The sequence below is a fragment of the Podarcis gaigeae genome, assembly GCF_964106915.1.
Source record: "Podarcis gaigeae genome assembly, chromosome: 2".
Classification (NCBI taxonomy): Eukaryota; Metazoa; Chordata; class Lepidosauria; order Squamata; family Lacertidae; genus Podarcis; species Podarcis gaigeae.
The window spans coordinates 114,652,904-114,672,096 of record NC_139679.1 but is presented as its reverse complement, the minus strand read 5'-3'; the positions used below and the strand labels follow the sequence as shown (position 1 = coordinate 114,672,096).

General features: G+C 46.4%; 2 protein-coding genes across 2 annotated transcripts; both read left to right on the top strand.

Annotated features, from left to right (window-relative positions):
- Positions 1 to 261: 261 nt before the first annotated feature.
- On the top strand, positions 262 to 7,922 carry LOC310838056 (E3 ubiquitin-protein ligase TRIM7-like). Its single transcript, XM_083725446.1, has 5 exons — positions 262 to 1,066; positions 3,718 to 3,813; positions 6,101 to 6,201; positions 6,538 to 6,623; positions 7,594 to 7,922. The coding sequence occupies exons 1-4, from the start codon at positions 872 to 874 to the stop codon at positions 6,587 to 6,589; spliced, it is 444 nt and encodes a 147-aa protein (XP_083581572.1). The 5' UTR covers positions 262 to 871; the 3' UTR covers positions 6,590 to 6,623; positions 7,594 to 7,922.
- Positions 7,923 to 10,611: 2,689 nt separating this feature from the next.
- Positions 10,612 to 19,161, top strand: LOC310837684 (E3 ubiquitin-protein ligase TRIM7-like). The gene is given in 8 exon segments (XM_083724659.1): positions 10,612 to 10,927; positions 10,930 to 11,117; positions 11,568 to 11,663; positions 11,969 to 12,199; positions 12,499 to 12,521; positions 13,553 to 13,674; positions 14,662 to 14,694; positions 18,335 to 19,161. Coding segments are annotated over 8 exon segments (1,446 nt in total). The 5' UTR covers positions 10,612 to 10,683; the 3' UTR covers positions 18,844 to 19,161.
- The last annotated feature ends 32 nt before the right edge of the window (positions 19,162 to 19,193 follow it).

Here is a 19,193-nt window from a genome sequence, read left to right as displayed (position 1 = left end):
GCTGAATAAAGAGCATGAAATTTACACTCGACTCCGAGTATCTTTCAGCTACCCCTCCCATATTTCAGACATTATCATGGTCTGAGCCTGAGGCCTGATCAAGTCTTTCTTTCAGACTAGGTTACTGCTTTCCCCCCATTACATTTTATTGTAATTTTATTGATCCTGGGCGGGGAGGGCGGAGCATAAAAAAACATTACTACTACTACTACTACTACTACTACTACTACTACTACTACTACTATAGTGCTATCATATATCAGAATAAAAGGGGAATAGAAGCTGAACAACTTTGGGAATTGCCTTTAAAAAGCTCAACAATTTTGGTGGTTTCCTTAAAAAAAGAAGCAGCTCAACAACTTTTGTGGTGTCTTGGTTTTTACTGCATCCCACTCTGGAAGATCATTAAAATCCAGAGGAAATTGGTTTTCCACTCCCTAAATTCCACATGCATTTTAGAGAAATAGCACCCCCAAATGTCATCTTTGATATTACAGCTAACTGAGCCTGAAATGTCACCTGGGGCACCTGGGAGGAATGCCCCAAATAATTTAGAGTTAATGAGGCGTCTTATCTCCTGTATTCTCCTGTTTCTTTCCTGGCACTAAATCAAAGGTTTCTTCCTGGTACTGAATCAAAGGTTGCAGAATGTCCTTGCCAGCTAAGAGTTTGCTTTGCACATTCTTTTTAATTTTTTTTATAATTGTTTAAACTTTCACTTTGGCTGTGGACTTTGACACACCCCTGAGGTGCAACACAAAGTAGAAATCCCCGGACACCTGGTTTCCAGGAAAGAAAACACCCAGTTTGTGAAATAAGTTTTTAACAAAAGACAGCAGAGAAAAAAGTAACTCTTGTGCCGGAGGCAGCCATGTCTGCTGGGAGTCTTGCTGAGAATCACTCCAGACGTCAGAGGGGAACATGGAGCTTCTGCGAAAAACACCAGGAACCCCGGAAACTCTTCTGTAAAAACCACAAAGCCGCCATCTGTGTGATTTGTGACAAAGCCAAGGAACACAAAAAACACAAGGTTGTTCCTCTGGATGAAGCGCCTGAAATATACAAGGTAGGAAACCACGTTTTCTATTCTAGTAATACTCTACTAGCTATGAGCAAGCAAGTCCCGCAACAAAATGTTGCAGTGTGTCTCCATAAAAGGAATGTTCCAGTGAGCTTTGTGGTAAGGGGGCGGAGTATTTCATTAAGTGGAATGGCAGATGCTCCAAAAGTCCCTATTTTCCAGGAACAGTCCCGATTTACAGAAGCTGTCCCAGTTTGATCCTAGAATGTCCCACTTTTCCTTAGGACATCCCTATTTTAACCGGAGAAATGTTGGAGGGTATGGTAGGGTGTCCCTACTTTCAACAGAGAAACGTTGGATGGTATGCAACCCCTGAGCCAAGGAGATAAGAAACCGTACAACCTTTAAAAGACATCTGAAGGGAGCCCTGTATAGGGGTGTTTTTAATGGGTGGCATGTAAATAATAAATTTATTACTATTATTATGATGGAATAGGACACCCCTATTTTCCTCAGAGAAATGTTGGAGGGTATGGAATGAGAACAGGAAGTCCCCCCCCCCCCCGAGTTGCTGAATTACAATTACTCTGGCCATGGCCAGAGAAGCTGGAGGGAAAAAAGTTCTCCTCACACCTGCCCTAAGTTTGGGACTACAGTCATACCTCAAGTTAAATATGCTTCAGGTTGAGTGTTTTCAGGTTACGCTCCGCGGCAACCCAGAAGAAACGGAACGCATTACTTCCGGTTTTCGCTGCTCGCGCATGCGCAGACACTCAAAATGACGTCACACTCATGCGCAGAAGCTGTGAATCGCAACCCGTGCACGCGCAGACACACAGACGCAGGTTGCGTTCGCTTCAGGATGCGAACGGGGCTCCAGAACGGATCCTGTTCGCATCCAGAGGTACCACTGTATTTGTCACCCATAACCAGCGCACTTAACAGCCATACGAGAAATATGTAAAATAACTAAACAAGTATTAGATATCACCCCAGAATTGGCCCTACTAAACATCTTCCAAGACAACAACGCCCATTTACACCACAAAGAACTCATAACCCACCTACTTTCAGCAGCCAGAAACACCATAACCAGACACTGGAGAGACCTGTCAGGAGTAAGCATGGACCAATGGTACCAAATAGTATGGGAAACAGCCCTACTAGAAAAATTAACCAATAAACTGAAACTGACACGGGGACAAACAGAAGAAGACACCTTCACCCCGGTATGGCTCCCCTTTATCACATACACAGCCCAACAGGACAATGACAATAATCCACCAACAGCATACAAATCAATATGGCTAACCTGATCCAAAGCACCCACCCACCCCACTCACACACGAAAACAAAGATCACCACAGCCAATCACAAACAAACAATCACACCCTAGGCCAACCCCAAACTCTCTCACCACCAAAGGAACACAAGTGAACAACACAAACAACGCTGACACCAAACTCTACATACATTAAGCATAATAGAAACACCACCGCTTGACCCCACCCACATGCATATTCCCTCCCTCCACCCCCCTTTCTTTTTCCTTTTTTTATTTTCTTCTCCCCCCCTAATGCCTCAACAAATGAAACGGATTTGTAAAAATGCTACATGTAAAAATGTTACATGGAAAAAAAAACAAAAAACAAAAGGTGCATTTTTTTTAACATTCATACAGCTTATAGTGTTTTTTCAAATAGTCCTTAAACTTTTTCCAGTCCTCCTCAATTGTTTCTTCTCCCACTCTCTTTCTTGAATTTGTTATTTCCCCAAGAAATCAGCAAGGATGCCCTTCCACAGGATTTCATTTCAAGGAGTGTTAAACCCCACTAACTTATTCAATCTAACCCAGTTGGGTAGCTCAGTTGGTTAGAGCAGTGTTTCTCAACCTTTTTCTGACCTTGTTTGAAATATCATGAGGGTCCCCAAGGGGACATATGGCCCACAGTTGAGAAACACTGGGATAGAGCTTGGTGCTGGTAATTCCAAGGTTGCAGGTTTGATCCCTGTATGGGACAGCCGCATATCCCTGCAACAACAACAACAACAACAACAACAATAATATTTATACCCCACCCTTCCCAGCCAGAGCCGGGCTCAGGGTGGCTAACAACAGTAAAAATTACAATAAAAACATAATGGGGGGGGCCAATTTAAAATACACGTTAAAATGCAATTTAAAATGCAGCCTCATTTTCATAGTAGCCCATAGATCAAAACCATAAGGGGAGGGAAACATAAGGGTCAGACTGAGTCCAAACCAAAGGCCAGGCGGAACAGATCTGTCTTGCAGGCCCTGCGGAAAGATGTCAAGTCCCGCAGGGTCTTAGTCTCTTGTGACAGAGCGTTCCACCAAGTCGGGGCCAGTACTGAAAAGGCCCTGGCCCTAGTTGAGACCAATCTAACCACCTTGCGGCTCGGGACCTCCAAAGTGTTGTAATTTGTGGACCTTAAGGTCCTCCACGGGGCATACCAGGAGGTTGGGCTAGATGACCCTCGGGGTCCCTTCCAACTCTACAATTCTATGTTGAATGCTACAATGTGACATGGAAGGTGCGAGAGACCTCCATCAAACTTAAGTCACGAGCATTGCATTCAACTTCCCTCTCACTTTCTCAATTTTGATATCATAAATACTGAATAAACCGAAAAAGAAAAAAAAGAACCAAAGTACAACTCATGTTTCTTTCCAGAAACAACTCTGCAGTCCCGAGGAGATTTTGTGTCAAGAAAGAGAGAAGGTTCTGGCATACGGAGCAGCCATCTTAAAGGAAAGCCAAGACGAGCTTGTAAGTGCTGTCTGGTTGGCCACTGTGAGAACAGGCCACTGGTCTCATCCAGCACTCCACTTCTTATGCACTCCATAGCACGGTGTGATGCTACCTGCTTTGACGTTTCCAATTGCTTGCTGAGCTCAAAGGAAAACAATTCATTCTGTCCTACGGCCTTGCGACATCTTAAACTCCCTTGTGGGAGGCTGACATCTGAGGCTTTTGAGTTTAGAAAAACAAAAGTTAAGACAAGATAAGAGGGACATAAAATTATGCACAGTGTGAAGAAAGCAGATGGACAGAATTATTTCTCTCTCATCATACGAGAACCTGAGGGCATTCAGTAAAACTGAATATTAGATGCTTCAACACACATAATGCAGGTGGCACTGTGGTCTAAACCACTGAGCCTCTTGGGCTTTCTGATCAGAAGGTTGGTGGTTCAAATTCCCGCTCCCGTTGCTCTATCCCAGCTCCTGCCAACCTAGCAGTTCGAAAGCACACCAGTGCAAGTAGATAAATTGATACCGCTGCAGCGGGAAGGTAAACAGTATTTCCATGCGCTCTGGTTTCTGTCACAGTGTCCCATTGTGCCAGAAGTGGTTTAGTCATGCTGGCCACATGACGCGGAAAGCTGTCTGTGGACAAACGCCGGCTCCCCCAGCCTGAAAGCGAGATGAACGGCACAACCCCATGGTTGCCTTTGACTGGACTTAACCATCCAGGAGTCCTTTAGCTTTTACAGTGGTGCCCCGCAAGACGAATGCCTCGCAAGACGGAAAACCCGCAAGACGAAAGGGTTTTCTGTTTGTGAGTTGCTTCGCAAGACGAATTTCCCTATGGGCTTGCTTCGCAAGAAGAAAGCCCATAGGGAAATCTCCGGGGACCTCTTTTAAATGCTGGTGGTGGGGAGCAAAGCCTTTCCCCCCCCCCTCCGGCCTTCAGAAGAGGTCCAGGAAGGCCAGGACCTCTTCTGAAGGCCGGCGGGGGCCGAAAGGCTTTGCTCCCCACCGCCAGCATTTTAAAAGCGGTCCGGGATAGCAGGGAAGTGCTTCCCGCTATCCCGGATGGCTTTTCCTTCCCGGGGGCTTTAAAATCGCCCCGGGACAGCGGAGAAGTCCGGGGGCGATCTTAAAATGCTGGCGGGCGGCAGCGAAGCCTTCGCTGCCGCCCGCCAGCATTTTAAAAACCCCCGGGACAGCGGAGGACTTCTCCGCTGTCCGGGGCGATCTTAAAATGCTGGCGGGCGGCAGCGCTGCCGCCCCCCAGCATTTAAAAAAACCCCGGGACAGCGGAGAAGTCCTCTGCTGTCCCGGGGGTTTTTAAAATGCTGGGGGTGGGAAGAAAAGCCCTTGCCCCCCCCAGCCTTCAGAAGAGGTTGGGGGACAGACTGTCCCCGGACCTGGTCTGAAGGCGGTTTCCATAGGAACGCATTGATTGATTTTCAATGCATTCCTATGGGAAACCGTCCTTCGCAAGACGAAAAACTCGCAAGACGAAAAAACTTGCGGAACGAATTAATTTCGTCTTGCGAGGCATCACTGTACCTTAATAGGAAATGTGTCTTTGTATTACAGCACTGCGGTAAAAGGTAAAGGGACCCCTGACAATTAGGTCCAGTTGTGGACGACTCTGGGGTTTTGGAGCTCATCTCGCTCTATAGGCCGAGAGAGCCAATGTTTGTACACACACAGCTTCCGGGTCATGTGGCCAGCATGACTAAGACGCTTCTGGCGAACCAGAACAGCACACGGAAACGCTGTTTACCTTCCCACCGGAGCGGTACCCAGTTATCTACTTGCACTTTGACGTCTTTTTGAACTGCTAGGTTGGCAGGAGCAGGGACCGAGCAACGGGAGCTCGCCCCGTCGTAGGGATTCGAACCGCCAACCTTCCGATTGGCAAGCCCTAGGCTCTGTGGTTTAGCACCACTCAGGTCTAAGAGAGGCATCTGATTGGACACTGTGAAAAAGAGATGCTGGCCTGATCTAGATTAGAAGGACACTTTTTATGTTCTCTCATTCTTGAGTGTATTCTCTTCCCAAAGCATTGGGGAGGTCTCCCTTCCTTCCTATCAAGGTGTGTTAAACCCCCTACTTCACATACACCCTGTAATCTATTGAATCCAACCCATTCAAATGCTGCAAGGGGATTTGGAAGGTTGCAGGAGATCTCTGTAAAAAAGCACAGGAATGTGAGGGCAAGGAGCAAGCATGCCATTCAACTTTGCCCCTCGGATTTCACCTCAGAAATAGACAATAAAGGAACCAAAAACAAAACAAACTGGTTTATGTTTTCTCTTCAGGATCAAATTGACGCTCTTGCAGAGAACCTGGAGGCGATGAGACAGGCAGCATTTGGAAGTGGGGAAAAACAGACACGGAAAAGAAGATTCAAGGGCTTCTTGTAAGTGTTGCTCATGTTCGGAAGGGAAAAAGTACGAGTCTAACAATAATAAACCGGGGGGGGGGAGGAGAGATAAATCCAGAAAGGATTGGATATTTTTTAAGCACACAAGGCCACCTTGCTTCTATTCGGGGTTGCCCCTTTCTCCTGCAGGAATTCCAAGGGTGGGCACCCCTAAGCTTCTGGAAAGTTATTTCCCTGATTAATGTTGTGACCTTTGTAGGGAATTTTAAAGTGCCTTTCCCAGGGAATCCTCCTGAAGGATGTGGCCCCTTGATGTTGCAGAACCTGAATATTTTATCCATCCTGACTCCCTTTTCTCCTTCCACCATCTAGCAAATGGAAATGGAAGAGAAGACAGCCTTCCTTGAACTGTCAGTCATCTTAAGCTCTTGGGACAAGGACTGCTCTGGGCCCTTCAGGTATGTCCCTGTTGTAAATAAAAATATGCCCTTTTCCCTTTCGGGGTATCCAAGAGCCCATATAGAGCCCTTACATAGGTTCCCTATTGGTAGGAGAAAATAACAGAGGCCAACCAGAGAATATTGAGAAGCAAAGCAGCTAGTAAGCTTGATCTTTATTGATCTGTTGCAACAGAATGCTCCCTCACATGCGGGAGAGGAGGAGGAACCCAGAACAATGGCGTGCAAGGCCTTATAAAGACTTTTGAAATTGCCACACTCTAGATCAAGACCACCCCCAGAAACATCATACATACATCACAGGAGGGGTGTAACCTAAGACCACCCCTCAGATACATCACAGAAAAGGTGGTCTTAAAACAGAAATTTCAATATTTATTTTTCTCTTGTCCTTGTTTATTTCCTGTCTGGCAGGTTACTTGATTGGATTGCCTGAGGAGCCTGGCCAGTCTTTTGTAATGATAAGGCTCACACCCTTATTCAAACACAGACATACCCTTAAGACAGGATTTGTGAAGGAAAAGACAATGGGGAGGCTTTTCCATTTTGACCTTGCAGAGAAAACATTTGGTCAGTTTAGGAATCAAAATGGTTCCAGGTTGGTCTTCCTGTGCTGATCTATGTATGTGCGGTTATGAACATTGCCATATATCTAAGACCATAAAATTCCTATCACATCCCTTTCCTCCCTCTGTGTCAAGCCTCAGTCTCTGGGCGCAGATGGAGCAGATACCATTCTCTGCCATCCCACATAATTTTATTCATTCTCTTTATTTTCTGCCTTCCCTCCCATACTCACTCCTTTCCTGGGTGAGGAAAGTACAAGGAACAATGCTGGGCATTTAGTTTCAAGTGGGAGATGAGAGAGACGTGCTTGCTTAGATCCATTTCACAGATAATGATCACTATTGTCCTTTGCAGCAGAATGAAACAAAAATTAATTCTGTTCTGCCTTCTGCCTGGATTGCAGATCTCCAACACCTCTGCACCTCTCAAAAAGCAACCTTGCAGCTCCTCTTCTATGGTGAGAAATTGAAGAAGAGGATTGAGGAGGAGGAGGAACAGAAGCCACTGCAGAGCTGGGAACATCTGAAGCTGTGGGAAGGACCAAGAAACATCAAGTGGAGTCTCACTATTACCTTTCAGGTTAAGAAAAGATCAGCCGGCCAGCCAAGGACAGTAATCATCATAGAGGCTGTGTGACATGTCCTGAGCAGTCTGAAGGAAACCATAGATGGGAGGAGCTGCTGCCTAGAGAGCATCTCCTTTCAGGCGGCTGCCAATAAACAACTCCCTGTCCCACCCCAAAAAGAATTTACAGTGGTACCTCGGGTCACAGACGCTTCAGGTTACAGACTCCACTAACCCAGATATAATACCTCAGGTTAAGAACTTTACCTCAGGATGAGAACAGAAATCGCATGACGGCAGCGGAAGGCCCCATTAGCTAAAGTGGTGCTTCAGGTTAAGAACAGTTTCAGGTTAAGAACGGACCTCCAGAACGAATTAAGTTCTTAACCCGAGGTACCACTGTACATTCATAGGATCATAGAGTTGGAAGGGACCACAAGAGCCATCTAGTCCAACCCTGTGCGATGCAGGAATCTTTCGCTGGGAGGAAATCGGAAAGGGAATCAGGACTGAATTTTTGTGTCCATAGACACCCAAGCTTGATTCTGGTCCTGATCACAAATTTCTGGGTTGGGCATATGCTGTCTGCCTGGCGAAGCCACAGTTGTGCCCCTGTCTCTGGATGGCTGACCTTAACATTCTGGTTAAAAACCAAAGCAGAACCTGGAAGCCGGAAACCTATGGGGGCCCCACAAACAAGACACCAGTTCTGCATTTGTAAGAACCTGGTCATTTGGTGCGGCAGCATCTCCACTTTGGGACTCCTTGCCTCTTGATATCAAGCAGGTGCCTTCACTGTGTTCTTTTTGGTGCCTGCTAAAAACATTCTGGGTGACACGAGTGGGGCTGTGGGTTAAACCACTGAGCCTAGGACTTGCCGATCAGAAGGTCAGCGGTTTGAATCCCCATGACGGAGTGAGCTCCCATTGCTCGGTCCCTGCTCCTGCCAACCTAGCAGTTCGAAAGCATGTCAAAGTGCAAGTAGATCAATAGGTACCACTCCGGCGGGAAGGTAAATGGCGTTTCCATGCGCTGCTCTGGTTTGCCAGAAGCGGCTTAGTCATGCTGGCCACATGACCCGGAAGCTGTACGCCAGCTCCCTCGGCCAGTAAAGCGAGATGAGTGCCGCAACCCCAGAGTCAGTCATGACTGGACCTAATGGTCAGGGGTCCCTTTACCTTTACTAAAAACATTCTGGTTTCGTCAAGCCTACCCAGATGCTTAGAAAATAAGTTATAGTAGTTTAACTTCTGGTATATTTTATCCCCCCCCCCCCGATTTTATCTTTCTGTAAACTACTTTGGTGTTGTTGGTTTTTTTGTTTTTGTTTTACAAAACAAGTGGTGTTTAAATTTTATGAAATAAATAAACCAGTAAGTAAGAGCGCTCTCTCTCCTTCTTCTGATCTGCAGAGACTGGAATTGGGAGGAATGGTTCCTTTGATCCTGGAGGTGGTTTATAGCCATCATGAATCATAGCCATTTAAAGCTGTATGCTCTATGACTTGGATGGTTTTTAAAGCCATCTAACCTGTGGCAGTGAATTAACATACAGGGTCCATGTAAGGATTCTATGCAGATAATGTGCTTGAAGTGCTTTGAACACTTGAAAGAACAGGTGGTTTCAAGAATTATTATTGAGAACTTGTGGAGCATGCCAAACGCAGGGCATTGAGCGGGAATGAAATTTCTGTCACGGGTCTAAAGAAAAGTTCGTCTCTGAGCTCCTGCTGTTTCTGTCCTCTTTCCTCATCTGCCCCCCAGGAAACGTAACTTTGGATCCAGCCAACTTTGGATCCTCCCTCATCCTGTCTGAGGATCAGGAGAGTGTGAGAGATGGAATGCGGATCCAGATCTCCCCAAGAATCCTGGGAGATTAAACACACACGTCCCCATGAGCTGGGGAAAGAGGGGATCACAGCGGGCAGAGATTTGGGGAGGTCATTGTAGAGAGTGAGGAGCATTGGGCTGTAAGGGGGAGCCAGGAAGTCTGTAAAGAGGAACAGCAAGTTCACTCCTTGTCCTGAGGATGGGATTTGGGAGGTGGGGAAATGGGCCTCTCCTTCCCTTCTGATACACAGGTACTTTAGTTCCTGAATCCAGGTCACAGGCTCATCCTATTCATACACAAATATGCCCTTATGAATGGACTTTCCCCATTTTCCTCCCTTACTGCAGAGGAATATTTGGGGCCATTGGGAGAGTCGAAATGACTTCAGGATTGCTCTCCCATACTATTTCAGACACATGATTCAAATATTGAGTTATGTGTGCATTTATGTACAGTATTTATTTTGTATTTGAGAACTTAAAATTCTTATAACAATGTGATATTTCACTGACAAAGGGTGCATTCATTGAGAAAACGGGGCTAATAGCTGCGCTGCGGTGTGATTGGCAAATATCTGGATACCATTAGCTGAGCTGTTTGCAAAGGCCGTTTGCAGAGTTCGTTCCAGAGTTCATTATTGCACATTATCAGACGCCGGTGATTCTGTCAAAACGACTCACTAAAAACTGGCACCGGGATGGAGGGCTGGGCTGTTTCTCCTCTTTATGTGGGGGCTGCAAACTAGAAAAAGGATATGGATGGAGCAAAGAGTGGGGGGCGGGGCGGCAATTCATTCATTAGCTTGCAAAGTAGTCTGAGCCTGACGTGCTGATAGTCAACAAAACTACAACAAACTCCACCAGCTCCCACAGGGAAATGGTTCCTTAAACGAGCATCCACCAAGAATGAGCATTCCATTTAAAATAAATAAATATATTTATTTCCACCGTATCAAAGCTGCTCGGGGCTCCACCCAACTCCAAGGCAGCAGAGATCCTGAGTTTCCCGGAAATCGGAATTTCCTGGAAAGGGAACACGCCCATTTGCAGGCGGAAAAGAGCGAAAACGAAACCAGCTCTCTCTTCCTGGCGAAGCAAGCATGGCTGCTTCTGAGGGTCCCGTCCGGGATCTCTGCGAGGAAGCCACTTGCTCCATTTGCCTGGATTATTTCAGAGATCCAGTGATCATTCATGAGTGCGGGCACAACTTCTGCCGGTCCTGCCTGATCCAGTGCTGGGAGAAATCCGAGGGAGAGGCTTCCTGCCCTCAGTGCAGGGAAAACGTTGAGCAAAGCAGCATCAGGAAAAACCAGCAGCTGGCAAATTTTGTGGAAATAGCCAAGAAATTCAGCCATCTGGGGGGGGGGCGGAACAGCAGGGGGAAGGAAAGGGGAAGATCTGTGAGAAGCACCAGGAGCCCCTGAAGCTCTTCTGCCAGGAGGATGAAGCCCCCATCTGTGTGGTGTGTAATGTATCCAAGGAGCACAAAAGTCACGAGGTGGTTCCTCTAGAGGAGGCGTTCCAGGAGTACAAGGTGAGAAAAGGCAGAGGGTTTTTCTTGGGGGTGTAAGAGCTGCATACAAGAGGGGCTTCCAATAATGAAAATGATCATATTGTAATGTATTCTCTCAACTTGCAGCCCAAAAGGTATTCTCCTAATGCAACTAAACTTCTAAAACTTAATACAATAAACATTTATTTTTATTTTTGAGGGATTAAGGTGTCCCCAGTGTCCCCCTGAATGCAGGCTGCAGTAACTCCCCTGGGATGAAAGATTACAGCATCTAGGATTAATTTAATAAAAAGGAGGGGAAACATGTTGGAGGTGTGTTCAGTGGTGTAAATAGGGCCTCTTCATTTCTTCCTCATCTGGGATGAAAAAGGAACCTCTGCAAAAGACCCAGGGATGTGGGGCAGGGAGTTGTGTTAATGTTGTTGTGTTAATGTGTAGTGCAGCCGAACTTGGACTTTGTTTTCTTTTCAGGATCAGATCAGCAGCTGCCTAGACAATGTGAGGAAAGAAAGAGAGAAAATTCTAGTATTTAAAGCAAACACAGAAAAGGAAAGCGAAGACCTGCTTGTAAGAACCATTGTTACTGCTTTATGGTGAAAAAGTTCTATAGACTAGAATCAATATCTGGGTTGGGGGGGGGAATATGGAATACAGAAAGTGGTTTCTTTTTGAACAGCCTGATCTCCACAGAGCATGAAAGACCATTTAAGGAGGGGGTGGACTTGTAGGTTTTTATGGAGTTGTTTCTCTGCTGAATATGTCAGAAGTGGCCTTCCAAGAGAATTCGGATATCTGGCCTCTTCATCCTTCAAGAGCAGACTAGATGCCTGATTTTGGCCCACTGTTCTCTTCTTTCAATCTCCTTGCTGCAGAAACAAACAGGTGCAGAGAGGGAAAAGATGGTGGCTGAGTTCAGGCGACTGCGCCAGTTTCTGGAAGAACAAGAGAAACTTATTCTGGCCCAGATGGCAGAAGTGGAGAAGGAGATTGCAGCCCAAAGGGAGGAGCACCTGGCCAGACTCTCCAGGGAAGTCTCCTCTCTTGACAGCCTCATCCGGGAGATGGAGGAGAAGCTTCAGGAACCAGCGAGTGAACTCCTGCAGGTGAGGCCTCATCCTGATGCGAGAGGGTGGAGTGCGCTGCTTCAGACTATAGGCAGGATAACATGCCACCCCCACCCCCCCCCCGCAAAGAAGCTGCTGTAAAGAAAACAATTGGTACATGAAGGCCCCTTCATTCTAGAATTCTGTTCTCTCATTGGCCAACCAGAGGTCACTGGGAAGCCCAAAGAACAGTAGTGCTCTCCCAACCTGTGATTCCCATCAATTGTCACTCAACTGCTTATTATTTATAACTGTCTGCAGAAATTGCTCCACTGACATCTTTCTTTCTTTCCTTCCAGGATATCAGAAGCTTCTTGCAGAGGTAAGTGATGGAAAACCTTATTATATTGCTACAAAAGTTCCTGTTTAACAGGTGGGAAACTCACTCTCCAGTTTCTCCTTCCAGAGATAATTTAGGACTCCACCATCCATTTAACAAGATCACATACAAAAACAGGGACATGTTTTCTTTGTCATTTGTAGCTATTGGTCCCATCTACAATCACAGACAGGAAGCCGTTCCCATTGCATATTGCTGAAGGCCATTCTCTGTGATGGATTCATTTCCTCTGCAATTGATACAAAAAGGGGAAACACCCCAAAGGGGCTTGTAAACATCTTCACTATAACTTACCCTTAAATTTCCAGTGTCTTTCTGGCTTCTGCAGGTTCTTCCTCAGACATAAGAATGTGAGAAAGGGCCCTGCTGGATCCGGCCAGTGGCCCATCTAGTCCAGCATCCTGTTTTCACAGTGCTTAACCAGAAGCCTGTGGGAAACCCGTGATCAGGATCCGAGCCCCAGAGGACACTCCCCTCCTGTGGTTTCAGAGGCACCACTGCCTTTGACTCAGCCATCGTGAAGAGCAGCCGCTGAGAGCCTTGTCCCCAAACAACTTCAATTTTTTTTAATCTTCCATGTTTAGAAAAGACAGCTTTAATTTCTGATATTTCGTTCTACTTAAATGTAAGCACGGGGCTACAAAATATTAATAATTTTAATCGTTTGAAATGCTTCACTAAAACTGATGTAGTTCTAAATCTCTAAGGACCTTGTATTGTTAATTTTTCCTCTAAATATTAATTTGCATACATCAGCTTCTTTACCTTCAATCTGATCTTCATATATTTCCTTCCACATATTATGGAAGCAGGTGTGTGTAGCGGTTTTTCTTCACCTTCCGAGATGCTCTGTAGATCCGCACATTATCTTGATGCTCCCTTTTGCCATACTCTGCTCCCAAGACTTCATGATACATCCATGATGCCTTTATCATCAGGATGAGACCCCTGCCTTGGCAGAAAGTTCCTTGCATTGGAAGAATGGAGGCTTGACTGTGTTCTTCTCCTCCCAGGTCTCAGGCGAAGGAGAACTTAGAGGATCCTCCTGTGGCTTTTCCTCCTGCCCTGAAGTGGAAGATCTGGGATTTCTGTGATATAAATCCCTTCCTGGAGGGAGTCATGGAAAAATTCAGAGGTAGTAAAGAAGGGCTGAAAATATTTTATACTGGACATTTAAAATTGTTCATGAAATGCTCCAGGTCATTAGCAGTGCCAGGAAAATGGAAGGCTGATTTATTCTCTTTCAATATCTGGAAGCCACACTTTCATATGTAGATGATTCACAAATGATTTTACTTAGGCAATTGAAAGAGGAGGATAAACCCTTCTTGCTGGGCTCTGGAAGCTCTTGCGAGATCTTGGGGGAGCCTCCCAGATTCCAGTCAGCAAGGTAAAGGGCTTGAAAGCTCTTGCCATGAAGGGTTTGGCCACCGTGCAAATCACCTTACTGGGCTCTGAAAGGCTCCTGCGAAATCTCATGGCAAAGGGTGATTCCGGGTATCGTTCTGACTTTGCACAATTTGCCTTTATGCACAATCCCCAGGAATGTGAGCCTCCATTAAGTTGTGAATTGTCTGTAAAAAGTTGTCCTTGACCTCTTTGCTTCTCTCAGCCAGGCCTTAGGTGCTTTCACACATCTGACCCATTTCCCAAGCAGCCTCACCTACAGCTTTTCAGGCATTTTTTCCTGTTCCTTTGGCCCTGAGATTGATGTAAGGGAGGCAGAAGTAGGGAGGGGTTGTCCAAGAGACAGCCAAGAGCAGAGGGGTCTGGGGTTGAGGCCTCCTGTCCTGGAACAGGGATGTCTGGACCTTGTTGCTGATGGGGAGATCTTCTGGGGGTCCTGCTCCTCCTCCCAAGATTTGGGCAGGCCTGAACCTTGACATTACCCCTGCCAGGGTTATGCAGGGATAACCAGCATTGAGAGTTTCAGATAGTTTTAACTGCAACTCCCACAATCTTCAGCTGGTATGGCCTGTGGTTAGGGATGATGGGACTTGTAGTCCACAACATCAGGAGTGCACCACACTGGCTACAATCTCATGAGCTCATATTGTTGTTGCCAGGTTTGTGATCTAAATGATGGTGTGAAGCTAAAACTCTGTTCCCTTTCCTCTTCCAGACACTGTGGAACATGGACTTCAACTGCAAAAAGGTACATTTAATAATAATAATAATAATAATAATAATAATAATAATAATAATTTATTATTTATACCCTGCCCATTTGGCTGGTTTTCCTCAGCCATTTCAAGGTCAAACAGAGCCAGAACTTTGGGAGAGGGGCATCCGCTTCTCAAAATACCAGGCCACTGCAGCTCTTCCGTCCATTCCTTATTTCCCCATATTTCCCAGAGGCATCTGTTCCGTGAGAGCAGCATGCTGGGCTAGAGGGGCTCTTGGCCTGATCCTGCAGACTCTTAGGAAGCCCCCAGTCCAGGATGCCTGGCTTTTCTGTGCCCAATCTCAATAAGACACAGGGGTGGTGTGACGCCAAAGGCTCCCGGCACATGAGGGGGAAATATCAGAGCCAGTGTGGTGTAGTGGTTAAGACTGGGAGATTTGTAATCTGGGGAACCGGGTTCGCTTCCCCGCTCCTCCACATGCAGCTGCTGGGTGACCTTGGGCCAGTCACACTTCTTTGAAGTCTCTCAGCCCCACTCAACTCACAGAGTGTTTGTTGTGGGGGAGGAAGGGAAAGGAGAATGTTAGCCGCTTTGAGACTCCTTCGGGTAGTGATAAAGCAGGATATCAAATCCAAACTCTTCTTCTTCTTCTTCTTCTTCTTCTTCTTCTTCTTCTTCTTCTTCTTCTTTGAGCCATACATGATCCCCACCCCTTATATGTAAGAGTAAGGTGTAAGAGTGGGAAATGCATGAACACAAATAGCTCAGAAAATGGCTGCCACTACTTTGGGGGGCTAGAAGTTGAATGGGTCTGGTGTCAGTGGAGGGAGCTGGGGGCTCCCTGAGTGTGAACTCCAAGGGTTCGGCTTCCATGCAAGATGGGGGTCTTCCCTCAGTTTTTATGTTGGAGGGGAGACATGACTCTGCTTAAACATAATGGCGGACTAGAGAAACCTGTGTAACTTAAAAGAGCAGGACAGAATTGCACCACAGACCAGGGGAAAAGGCTCAGTGGGAAGACAGAGGTCCAGTCTGGCCTGATCCTGGACACCACAAAAAGGGAATCATAAGAGCTGGGAAAGGGGCAGCAGATGGTATCATAAAGGAAACTCTTACTTATCTTCAAAATTATATTCTGGGATTCTTTTATACAACAGCAGTGAGTAAAATGCATAAAGGTTAATCAAGATAATAAGAAACTAGAAAAACCCATTACAATAAAAAAGACTAATAGCAGCACTGGCAACATCCCACATCACACTTAATCTCCAAAGGCCTCTGTACAAATGTGTGTCTTTAAAAAGGAGGAGGAAGGGAAGGAGGAAAAGCCACAGGAGGATCCTCTAAGTTCTCCTCCTGAGACCTGGGAGGAGAAGAACAAAGTCAAGCCACGATCTTTCCAATTCAAGAAACCTTCTGACAAGGCAGGTGTCTCATCCTGATGAAAAGGCATGATGGCTATATCATGAAGACTTGGGAGCAGGGTTTTTCCTATGGCAAAAGGGAGCATCTAGAGAGCACCTAACAAGTTGAAGGAAAACCGAAACACACCTGCTTCCAAAATATGCTGAAGGAAATATAGAAGAAGAAGAGGAGGAGGAGTTTCCCTTTCCCTTCCTCCCCCACAACAAACACTCTGTGAGGTGAGTGGGGCTGAGAGACTTCAGAGAAGTGGGACTGGCCCAAGGTCACCCAGCAGCTGCATGTGGAGGAGCGGAGACGCAAACCCGGTTCCCCAGATTACGAGACTACCGCTCTTAACCACTACACCACATTGGCTCCCAGTGTGGCAGCAGGTGGCAGCATAAAGGAAACTCTTACTTATCTTTAAAATTACGTATATTCTGTGATTCTTTTAGACAACCGCAGTGAATAAAATGCATAACGGCCAATCAATACAACAATAAACTAGAAAAACCAGTTACGTTTAACAAAAAACCGCACTGGCAACATCCAATATCACATTTAATTTCCAAAGGCCTCTGTACAAATGTGTGTCTTTAAAAAGAAATTGCTTGACAAACTTTCCATAACATGGCAGGAGCAGGGCGGGGGGCGGGGGGGGGGGGACTGCAGAGCAGATCTTCCTAATGTCTACCGGCCTGACTAATTTTTAAATGGCTTTCTCGTGATGCTTCCACTGCCCCCCTTTTCCATAAATGTGAGGAACAGTGAAGAAAAAGACGAGTCATATAGCCAATCAGGTCTGGGGAGCCAGGATGGGGTCTTTGCATTGAAGGTGACAGGTGGGAATGGCGCTTCCTAGGTTTTACTGGGTTTGGCTATAATAAATTACATATAATAATTACATATATCTTTTTAAAAAATAAAAAATTAAACATTTCTTGCCCTTTATCTTGGGCTTGCAACAATAAACGCATTAACACAATTCATAGGAAAAGAAAGCCTTTCATATCAACGAAGTTTGTTCTTGCTTGACGGCTCCTGTCAAGAATCCCGAGCAGGACATTTTAGACAGGGAGTATCAATAAGAGGATGGAAATATCTTTTTATGTAAAGTTGTTCTTTTTATAAACTATGTGGAAGGATGGGCTATAACATTACATTAAATATGTAACTGAAAATTGAATGGTGGTTTCAAGGAGAGCAGGGACGCGGGTGGCGCTGTGGGTAAAAGCCTCAGCGCCTAGGATTTGCCGATCGAAAGGTCGGCAGTTCAAATCCCCACGGCGGGGTGCGCTCCCGTCGTTCGGTCCCAGCGCCTGCCAACCTAGCAGTTCGAAAGCACCTCCGGGTGCAAGTAGATAAATAGGGACCGCTTACCAGCGGGAAGGTAAACGGCGTTCCGTGTGCTGCCCTGGCTCGCCAGAGCAGCGATGTCACGCTGGCCACGTGACCCGGAAGTGTCTCCGGACAGCGCTGGCTCCCGGCCTATAGAGTGAGATGAGCGCACAACCCTAGAATCTGTCAAGACTGGCCCGTACGGGCAGGGGTACCTTTACCTTTACCTTTCAAGGAGAGCAAGAGCACCTGCTTCCAGTTTTACCTGGCCTGTCAAGCATGGTCTGGTATGTGATGTGAGGTAAAAGATTGATGTGAATTAGGGAGTCCCTGCTTTGATTCCCTTCTGCCATGAATGGTGGGGGTGGCCTTACAGAAGCCACTATCTCACAGCCTTAGTCCTCCCATCTGAAAAATGGGCATACAGTGGTACCTCTGGTTGCGAACGGGATCTGTTCCGGAGGCCCATTTGCAAGATGAAAAGAGCGCAACCCGCAGCGGCACATCTGCGCATGCGCGGGTCATGATTCACCGCTTCTGCACAAGCGCGTGATGTCATTTTGCGCGTTTGTGCATGCACAAGAGGCGAAACCTGGAAGTAACCCCTTCCGGTACTTCCGGGTCGCCACAGGACGTAACCTGAAAGAACATAACATGAGCTACCACTGTACCAGGATTGACTTAACTTACAGGGACATTGGAAGGGTTCTATGTGGATAATGTGTGTTAAGTACTTTGAACCTTTGAAAGAACTGCAAATGTTTCAGGAATCATTATTAAGAACTTGATGAACATCCCTGTCTCAAATGTAGAGTCATGGAGTCGCTGTTCATTTCATGGGGGATGCTATTTCTGTCATGTGGCTAAAGAAAAGTCAGCTTCCCAGTTGACGTCGTTTCTCTTCTCTTTCCTCCTCTGCCCCCACAGAAAACGTAACTTTGGATCCAGACACAGCACATCCCCGCCTCATCCTGTCTGAGGATCGAAAGAGTGTGAGACATGGAGAAGTGCGTCAAGACCTGTCAAACAACCCTGAGAGATTTGACACACATTTCTATGTGCTGGGATGTGAGGGTTTCACATCAGGCAGACATTTCTGGGAGGTCATTGTGGGAAGAGAGGAGAGATGGGAGGTGGGGGTTGCCAGAAAGTCTGTGAAGAGGAAGGGTTTTCTCTCTTTTGGTCCTAAGGAAGGGATCTGGGGTTTGGGGAAGTGGCTTGGTGAGTACAAGTTATGCTCCCCCCATGAGGACCCTGTTCCAAGTGAGGAGCCCAAGAGGATCCGAGTGACTCTGAACTGTGAAGGGGGACGGGTGTCCTTTTACAATGCGGATACAGCAGCCCTCCTCCACTCATTCCCAGCAGCCTCCTTCTCAGGAGAGACTCTCCAGCCCTTGTTTTATGTGAGTGAGAAAGCAAACCTGAGGCTCTCTTGACTGAGAGTGCAGACAGGCAAGCGTATATTCATTGCCATCATGACATATTCAGTCGCCTCTTCTGGTTGGAGCTGACAGGAACAAGGAGAAACCGTATTTGCAGAACTGGGATTGGCCATCCCTTGTGTCAATTATGATGCAACTCTCCTTTCTCAGGCCAGCTTTGTAAATTATACTGATTGATTGGGTCCCCTGTCAGTCCCCAAACATGCCTGTTTTCTCTCACTTGGGAACGGGCTATTTCTCTCAGTGCAAAGGGGGAAAGAGGCAAGAAAATAATTTAGGAAACAACAGCAACCCCACACACATTCCTGTTTCGAAGTAGTTCTCTCTCCAACCCCCAAGTCTGA